Source organism: Abramis brama (genome assembly GCF_963993115.1).
Source record: "Abramis brama genome assembly, chromosome: 15".
Classification (NCBI taxonomy): Eukaryota; Metazoa; Chordata; class Actinopteri; order Cypriniformes; family Leuciscidae; genus Abramis; species Abramis brama.
In genome coordinates, this window is record NC_139977.1 from 38464309 (window position 1) to 38475326 (window position 11018).

At 40.3% G+C, this 11018-nt stretch overlaps 1 protein-coding gene across 1 annotated transcript in view; it reads left to right on the forward strand.

Annotated features, from left to right (window-relative positions):
* The first annotated feature begins 772 nt into the window (after nucleotides 1-772).
* The window catches only part of uhrf2 (ubiquitin like with PHD and ring finger domains 2), a 50099-nt gene continuing 39853 nt past the window's right edge, over nucleotides 773-11018 (forward strand). Inside the window, exon 1 of the mRNA XM_084136781.1 lies at nucleotides 773-1095. Within this exon, the coding sequence (XP_083992907.1) occupies nucleotides 943-1095 (153 nt within the window). The 5' untranslated portion in view covers nucleotides 773-942. The remainder of the gene's footprint in view (nucleotides 1096-11018) is intronic.

The following is an 11018-nucleotide window of genomic DNA, read 5'->3' on the forward strand; positions in this document are numbered from 1 at the left end:
ACACACTCACACAGACACACTCTCATACACACACACACACTCATTCATTCACACACACTCACACTCAAACACACAATCACAAACTGACTCCGTCACACACACACACACACACTCTCATACACACTCACACAGACACACTCTCATACACACACACTCATTCATTCACACACTCATTCATTCACACACACTCACACTCAAACACACAATCACAAACTGACTCAGTCACATACACACACACTCTCTCACTCACACACACTCTCATATACACTCACTGTCTCACTCTCTCTCTCTCTCACTCACACACACTCTCATACACACACACTCACTCTCACACACACACACACACACAATCACAAACTGACTCCGTCACACACACACACTCACTCTCACACACACACAATCACAAACGGTCTCTCTCTCTCTCTTTTTTTGTTTGTGCTTCCCATAATAGTAACTATAATCTTCAAATTCCTGTTCGCGATAAATATATGTCAGTGATAAATATAAATATATGTCAGTATGTCAGTGATAAATATAAAACTTGAGTATAATCACGATTTTAATAATGTATGCCATAAAAATATGAGGTACAGTTTCTGGCTGAAATGAAGAAAACGCACACTCTCCATCACACACAAACACGCTGTGTAACATTATAAAGGAAGCGTCTCTGTCTCTTTAAAACCACTGTTCTTTTTTTCCATATTATTTACATTTCGCGAGACTTCCCATCAGCTCGCGAGACTTGGCGTGACCCCCGTTCGCGAGACGCGCGTTTGCGTTTCCCCCGCAGAGAGAGAGAGAGGAGCGCGCATGGATCCCTGAGAGCGCGCTCGCTCGCGCGCACACACACACACGCCCCCGACGCCCCCCCCCCCCCCAAAACACACGCACTTTTCGACGCTCGCTCGGTGTGTTTTCGACGCTCGTCGATCGATCGCGATGTGGATTCAGATCCGGACGATCGACGGGAAAGAGACGCGCACGGTGGAGGATCTTTCGCGCCTCACGAAGATCGAGTCCCTGCGCGTGAAGATCCGCGACATCTTCGACGTGAAGCCCGAGCAACAGAGACTCTTCTACCGGGGAAAACAGGTACGATCCGGCTCATGTTCACACGGGGATTCGGTTCTTGCGCAACAGTCCCGAACGGGCTCAAAACTGATCCGGATTCAGCCAGAAAACTTCCTGCCTCAGAGCTGCGCGCGATCCGCTGGAGCACATCAATAACGTGCGCGCGCGCGCGAGTGTGTGTGTGTGTTGATCCAGTGCTGACTGACAGCTGGATGTCATGTCACACACTCTTGACCAGCACACACACACGTCTACAGTGTTTCTGCTCAGATTCATGTCTTATTAACTCGTTCAGGGTTAATGTGTCTCAGGCCTCATCCTAACACTTAAAAGGTGGCTTTATATTTTCTATTATAAAGAACCAGATTGTACTGAGAACAATCAGCATTCTGAATGTGTGTAAAATATTAGTTATTAGTTTAATAATATTAGTTATTATATTATTCAGTTTTACTCCAATAAGTTTTACTTTTTCAATCCAATTGTTATCATTTATTATTCTGTTTATTTATTTGTTTTGTTTTTTGCATTTTAATCTAATTAGTCTAATGATTTATAATTGATTATAATTCTAATTGTTATAATTTATTATTTTGTTTATGTTATTCTTATTTTATTAATTTATTTTAAATCTATTTTTATTTAATTTTATAATGTAAAATGTATTTAATCAAATTGTTATAATTTATTATTCATTTTATTTATTTACTTTAATCTTATTACATCTATTATAATTCATTTAATTTAATTGTTATTATGTATTATTCTATTTATTAATCTATTTTTGTGTAATTTAATCATTTATTATTTATTTATTCTAATTGTTATAATTTATAATATATATTATTATTCAATTTATTTACTTTATTTTTATTAAATCTATTGATGTAATTATTAATTTTCATATAATTGTTAATTATTTATTATATTAATGTATTTAAAATTATTTTAATTAATTTTAATCTTATTAAATCTATATAAATTTAATTATTAATTGTCATCTAATTGTTAATTTATTATTATTTATTATTCTATTTATTATTATTTTTAAAATCTATCTACTACAATTTTTTTATTTTTTTTATTTAATTATTATTATTTTAAAAAGCTCAGTGTGGCACCACAATTAGTAAACATGTCCTTAAAGTATATTAATATTAAAATGAGCTGCATCTAATAATATGCAGAATGATTAGATTGAACAGTAAACAACAGCAGATGAACACTATTATTATGTGCTGAAGTCTGATTGGACGAGCTGTCGATGATGTCATCAACAAACGGTTTGGCTTATTAAAACTATAGTTATTGTTTTTGATACACACACACACACACGTGATGCTGCATTAGAGTGTGTAAGGACAACATGATAATGTTGTGTTTGGAGCAGTTTCTTCAGGCTCTGATTATTAATGTGTGTGTGTGTGTTGCTGTCGACTTGTTGCTCTGAATGAGGAACGTTCTGGAAGTACGGGATGTTCTGTTCGGTTCTGTACACACACTGAGTTCTGCAGTGGAAGAAATATCTCATTACCATAGAGTGTGTGTGTGTGTGTGAGTGAGAGAGTTTGTGTGTGTGTGAGTGAGTGAGAGAGTTTGTGTGAGTGAGAGAGTGTGTGTGTGTGTGTGTGAGTGAGAGAGTTTGTTTGTGTGTGTGTGAGTGAGAGAGTTTGTGTGTGTGTGTGTGAGTGAGAGAGTTTTTGTGTGAGTGAGTGAGTGAGTGAGAGAGAGTTTGTGTGTGTGTTCAACAGACGGCTGGGAGACTCACTCAAGTTCAAGTGTTACGTTGACTTGTGTACGGCCGTCGATAAAGTTTTAAATATGGTCCTCTCTTTCTGTTTGAGTGCATTCAGACCGCAGTGTTCTACACACACACACACACACACACACACACACTCACTCACTCACACACACGCACTAGGGCTGGGGTAAACGATTATTAATTAAACGATTAGTCGGGCGATTATTTTATCGATTAGTCGACTAATCTAACGACTAATTTGAATTAATTATCCTGTCTGTTATTCGCATATCTCTCGAACCGTTACTCCGATGGATTTCAAACTCGACAGCTGTCTGGGCACGAGTAAGTGCAGCGCCAAGTTTGACGTTGTTTGGATGAGAAATGCAAAAGATATTGTTAAAAATATCAGTAAAAGAAGCACTTAGAAGGTTGTGGTTTAAAAAATAAACATTCTGACATAAACACACTGTCAGCTACAATGTTTACTTCTGAATAATATAGTATAAACGTGATAAATCCATTTTGATTAATTTGAGTAAAAAATGTGTTTTCTTTACCAAGAAAGTGGCAAGATGAAAACCACTTTTTTCTGTTTCAAACTTTCACATAGCATCTTTAGGTTATAATAACATAAATAATTCAAATCCAGATTTTGATTTTCAAAGATTTATTATAAAAACAGATTATTTTCCCCCAAAAATGCAATAAATTCATGACACGTTTTTTTTTAAATGCAATTAATCCATTGAATCGATATAAAAGTTATTTTTCATATTGAAACTGTTGAAAATACACAACAAAGTAAGTTGATCCACATATGACAGCCTCTGAACTCGGTCAATACTAATCTTATATTTAGCACGTACTGGACTAAACATAGGCTACATTCAATCAGCCTTCGCTAAGAAATACCTTCTGAAATTTTTTGACGGCGATCAGCTGTAAAATGGCTTGGTCCTGCTCGGTTTTCGTTGACTTTGAGTACAAGAATTTAAGGTTTTTTAAAAGATCCCCTGGGGTTCACGTGTCAGCATTCGACAGAAGTTTGATGCTGTCGTGTGAGAACAAGCAACAGTCGGCATTTCTCTTCCTCCCGCGTGCCTCATCTTCTTAATCTCCTCACGTAAATGATTAGATTTCGATGGCTTACGTTTCTTCCCTACGGCAGAATCCACCACAGGTTCATCAATGCCGTCAAATGTATTCATTTTTTTGTTTGTTTGTTTGTTGATCAAAAAGTGCAAAGCGCCACCGTTACTGTTTACAATGCGTGGAATGGTGCGCTGTGATTGGTTGAGCGGATTTATCACATTCTGCAGAGAAAGGAGACTGGCGTTTGTCGCGGTTTGGAAAGAAAGGGAGAAAACATGACAGAATAACACGGCGGGCGGTGTGTGTGTGGCGAGCTGTACCTCCGGGAATGGTACAAAAAATAAAAAATAAATAAAGAAGCGCCGACGCAAAAAATATGACGTCGACGCGACGTCATCGACGCACCGCTACAGCACTAACACGCACACACACTCTCTCACAGAAACTGACACACACACACTCACTCTCACTCACACACACACACTCACTCACTCACTCACTCACTCACACACACTCTCACTCACTCACTCAAATACTCACACTCACTCACTCACTCACTCACACTCACTCACTCACTCACTCAAACACTCACTCACTCACTCACTCACTCACTCACACACTCACTCACTCACTCACACTCACTCACTCACTCACTCACTCAAATACTCACACTCACTCACTCACTCACTCACTCACTCACTCACTCAAATACTCACACTCACTCACTCACTCACTCACACACTCACTCACTCACTCACACTCACTCACTCACTCACTCAAATACTCACACTCACTCACTCACTCACACACTCACTCACTCACTCACACTCACTCACTCACTCACTCAAACACTCACTCACTCACTCACTCACTCAAATACTCACACTCACTCACTCACTCACTCAAATACTCACACTCACTCACTCACTCACTCACTCACTCACTCACTCACTCTCACACACTCACTCACTCACTCTCTCACTCACTCACTCACTCACACTCACTCACTCAAATACTCACTCTCAGTCACTCACTCACTCACTCACTCACTCACACTCACTCACTCTCTCACACTCACTCACTCACACTCACTCACTCTCTCACACTCACTCACTCACTCACTCACACACACACACACACACACACACTCACTCACACTCACTCACACACACACACTCACTCACACTCACTCACTCACACTCACTCACTCACTCACTCACACACTCACTCACTCACTCACACTCACTCACACGCACTCACTCACACACACTCACTCACACTCACACACACACTCACTCACACTCACTCACACACACACTCACACTCACTCACACACTCACTTACTCACTCACTCTCTCTCACTCACTCACTCACACTCACTCACTCTCACTCACTCACACTCACACTCACTCACACACACACACTCAGTCTCACTCACTCACACTCACACACACACACTCGCTCACACACACTCACTCACACACACACACTCACTCACACTCACTCACTCTTTCTCACACACACTCACTCTCACTCACTTACTCACTCACTCTCTCTCACACTCACTCACTCTCACTCAGTCACTCACACTCACACTCACTCACACTAACTCACACTCACTCACACACACACACACTCACTCTCTCTCTCACTCACTCACTCACTCGTAGGGTTGGGAATCGTAAGAAATTTTCCGGTTCCGATTCCGGTTCCACCAAACGATTCCGGTTCCGGTTCCGGTTCCCATTCATTAAAAAATATTAAAACAACTAATAAAAAAATAGTAGTAAGGGAAAAATCCCAAATAAGTTTAACAGACTGGTAATGTCAACAAATTAAACATATTATTAAGCAATTTTTGCAAAAAAATATGATTTTTTCTGAAGGAAAATAAAAATTTCTGCATTCTCTAGGATAATTTGGGACCTCTCCTATCTTATTGTATAATCTCCAGCAGTGGAGAACACCCTCTCAGAAGGGGTAGAATATGCTTGAACTCCATGTAAGATGTGTGTAGAACAGATTATTTTTTAAATCGTTTTGAATGATTGATTCATAAAGACTTTACTTGTTTCATTACTGGATAAATCAGCGCTCTAGCGGTTAATAAACAGAACTGCACGCGTCTTGCGGAAGAACATTGTTGCCGGAGCTACTTCTCTCTATTTATGTCTATGGCGAGTCACGCAGGCACTGGGCTACTCCGCAGCGGCTGCGATCCGCCAGTCTAAAGTATAGTCCGTGTAAAAACGCTTATTGCAGGCTTAACGTAGTAATTCAGGATAAGACAAAAACACGGTTTGGAAAAAAAGGCATTCATGATGCGCTCATTGTATACATTTTGTAAATTCTGAACACAAAAAAGTTACGGACTGCGTCTTTATGAATGTTTTGAAGCATCAGATGTAATCGATACACTCGTTATTTGAAGGCAGCGACTTTCAAAAGGTGATTTACTCTATTTTGGTTGTCGTAGACATCAGTGTTTATACTCTAATTATAAACTTTTATTTCAGTACTTCTGTGATCATTTGAATATTTGTAACAGAAATGTCGATACTGTGTGATTGTAAAGCTGTTTCATATTGACAACTGCTCTCTCTGGGTCAACGACAGCGCAAACAGATTTGAATGTTCAGGGGTGAGGTTTTTGTCATTTAGGAATAAGATCGCGTGGGTGTTTGATTCGAGATTTTTTAAAGATTAATCGTGCAGCTCTACTGTCTTTACTCTCTATCTCTCTCTGTTGATATCTGACGCAAAACGTATTTGAGGAGCGCGAGGGCTTTATTCATTACTATTTTAATATGAGGTGAGACGTTGCTATTAAAGGATAAGCTCCCAGCACTCACCCAAACAGCGCACCAGAACCGTTTTCGGAACCGAAACTTAGGAATTTCGTACGGTTCCGGTTCCCAACCCTACTCACTCACTCACACACTCACTCACACACTCACTCGCACTCACTCACTCACACACTCACTCTCACTCACTCGCACTCACTCACTCACTCACTCACACACTCACTCGCACTCACTCACTCACACACTCACTCGCACTCACACACTCACTCGCACACACTCACTCACTCACACACTCACTCGCACTCACTCACACACTCACTCGCACTCACACACTCACTCACACACTCACTCGCACTCACTCACTCACTCACACACTCACTCTCACTCACTCACTCACACACTCACTCGCACTCACTCACTCACACACTCACTCGCACTCACTCACACACTCACTCACTCACTCACTCACACACTCACTCGCACTCACTCACTCACACACTCACTCGCACTCACACACTCACTCACTCACACACTCACTCGCACTCACTCACTCACTCACTCACACACTCACTCGCACTCACTCGCACACTCACTCTCACTCGCACTCACTCACTCACTCACTCACACACTCACTCGCACTCACTCACACACTCACTCGCACTCACTCACTCACACACTCACTCGCACTCACTCACTCACACTCACTCACTCGCACTCACTCACTCACTCACACACTCACTCACTCACACACTCACTCGCACTCACTCACACACACACTCACTCGCACTCACTCACTCACTCACACACTCACTCGCACTCACTCACACACTCACTCGCACTCACTCACACACTCACTCACACACTCACTCGCACTCACTCACTCACACACTCACTCGCACTCACTCACTCGCACTCACTCACGCACTCACTCACTCACTCGCACTCACTCACTCACACACTCACTCGCACTCACTCGCACTCACTCATTCACTCACACACTCACTCACACACTCACTCACTCACTCACTCACACACTCACTCAAACACTCACTCACACACTCACTCAAAAACTCACTCACTCACTCACTCACACACTCACTCAAACACTCACACACGCACATACACAGACTCAAACACTCACACACACTCACTCACTCACTCTCTCACCTACTCTCACTCTCTCACTTACTCTTACTCACTCACTCACTCTCTCACACACTCTCATTCACACTAACTCACACACACACATACTCACTCACTCACACACACACACACTCACTCACTCACACAGACACATACTCACTCACACACTCACTCACTCACACAGACACATACACACTCATTCACACTCACACACACTCTCACTCACTCATTCACTCACACACACTCACTCACACACACTCACTCACTCACTCACTCTCACTCACACATACACACTCTCACTCACACTCACTCACACACTCACTCTCTCACTCACTCACACATACACACTCTCACTCACACACTCACTCACTCACTCTCACACACACACACTCACTCACTCACTCACACACACACTCACTCACTCACTCTCACACACACACACACAGACACATACACACTTACTCTCACTCACACAGACACATACACACTCACTCACTCACACACACACTCACAGACACATACACACTCTCACTCACACAGACACATACACACTCTCACACACTCACTCTCACTCATACAGACACATACACACTCTCACTCACTCACTCACTCACTCACTCACTCACACACACACACACTCACTCTCACACACACACACACACTCTCACACAGACTCACACTCACTCTCACACTCTCTCTCTCACACACACACACACACACACAGAACACAACATTTTAACAAGCTTGCTATTTGATTTGATTCATTTGGACTGAAATGGATTAATTTGGATTCATATCAGGTTCAGTTTCTCTAGGAATCAAATCTCTGTGAACTGAATCTATCAGTCGCTGCATTTCTGTAATATTACAGGTGAGGTCACAATTAACATCTCATTTCATACAGTCACTTTAATTACACATAAGGCAGTTTTTATAATAATAATAAACTTTTTTAATGAATAATTTTTTTTTAATTCAAACATGTAAACAGTGGCATAAACACTTATATTTGTTGTAACTAGTAGTAAAGAGGAAGAGATGATCGGTTCATCTGTCATGAAATAACATTCTAGGCATGTTTAATATTTAATCATGTTTTATATGCACAAATAGAACAATAAACAGCAATAGATTCCTCTGTGTATTTTTTCTGCAATATTTAGACACTTTTGTGAACATTTTTGAGTGATTAAATGAACAAATCTTTGTCAAGTTTCTTTGGAATCGATTAATTGAAATTGAACTGAATCATAAAACTGAATCAACTCTCAATGAATTAACTCACTGAATAGCATGTTGCTAGCATGATTAGCATGTTGTTAGCATTTTGCTAGCATGATTGTTTTTAGCAAGATTCTAGCATTATTAGCATTTTTAGCAAGATGTTAAAATTATTAGCATGTTACTAGAATCATGTTAGCATGATTAGCATGTTGCTAGCATGTTTTTTTAACAAGATGCTAGTATGATTAGCATGTTGTTAACATTAGCATTTTGCTAGCATGATTAGCATGTTTTTAGCAAAGATGCTAGCATTATTAGCTTTTATGTTTTTATTATGTTGTTAGCATAATGCTAACATGATTAGCATTTTGTTAATATGATTAGCATGTTGCTAGCATGATGCTAGCAGGATTTACCATGTTGCTAGCATGATGCTTACAGGATTTACCATAGTTTACCATGATTTACTATAGTTTACCATGTTTTACCTTAGTTTACCATGATTTACCATAGTTTACCATGATTTACCATGTTCTAGGATGATTTACCCTGATTTACTATGTTCTAGTATGATTTACCTTGATTTACCATGTTTCTAGTATGATTTACCACATTGTAGTATGATTTACCACATTCTAACATGATTTACCACATTGTAGTATGATTTACCACATTCTAACATGATATACCACAATTTAGTCAAAAGAGCCAACCCATATCTCTATACGATGTTCTGATGCAGAGATATAGGGCTTGCTAAACGGTTGCTAGGGTACTCTGTTTGGTTGCTAGGGAGTGGCTTGGCAGCTGCCAATGATGAATCTGCAAAGGCTTCTTGTCACTATGAATGCAGGGCTCATTGTACATGTGCTCCTAAATGAAAAAATGTAGGAGCACACAAAGAAATATAGGAGCACAGTGAAAAAAGTTGATTAAACTGCTCAATTCCTATGGATTAGTTTTATGATCTTTTTATGAACTTTTTTCGAAGCATCAAAGTGGTAGTTGTGTAGGCTGTCAATGGAGGGAAAGAAATCTCTCAATTTCATCAAAAAGTTCTTCATTTGTGTTCCGAAGATGAGTGAAAGTCTTACGGGTTTGGAACGACAGGATGGAGAGTAATAATGACAGAATTTTCTATTTTGGGTGCTTCAAAATATATAAAAAGAATGAACACCTCAATAAAGAATAAAGTGCTAAAAACAAAACAAATGCCCGCTTGCTTCTGTCCTTTGCAGTACTTGGGCTACATTAAGTTTAAATTTAGTTTTTGTCGTCTTCCTGTCCTCAGTGTCGACTGTTTTGGTCGTAACTTCAGTTTCTGCACTTGGTCTTTTGGCGAGACCTAAACGTTGCTAATAAAATTTTGATACTCATTTGCAAGTATTGATAGTGTGCAGTTTGCACGTTGGCTTGATGAATAGATCGCTCGTCTGTCGTGATGCGTGTTGCAGTAGCGTCATCATATCTGGCTATAACATGACATATAGCCAATAACACGCTCTCACACGTTTATTTTTAGCATTATTCGGAGGAGTCACTTCACTCTCTCACTTAAAATCCAGCAGTTCCCGCACATTCCCACACTATTTCAGTGATTGGCTCATTGGTTGCGAATCGTCGCTCTCATTTGAATAAAGTTAAGCGCATCATCATGTTAAGTTCACATCGCGCAGTTGCGACCCCGTCCTCTTGCTTGCTTTCCATGTGAAATCAATGGTATGCTTCGCTTCATCGCGCTGTTGTTCAGTGTATTGAGAACAGCCCGTCACTCGCGCACTGTGCTCGCAAATTATTTTTCAAGTTCGCACATAACTATTTTTAGGCGCAAATGCGAGTGAAATACTTGCACTGTAGAGCCCTGGAATGATATAAACCAACTCCCATGCCTCTGACATTCAGAATGGAAGATATCCCTCTTTGGATTTTGGTTGCTA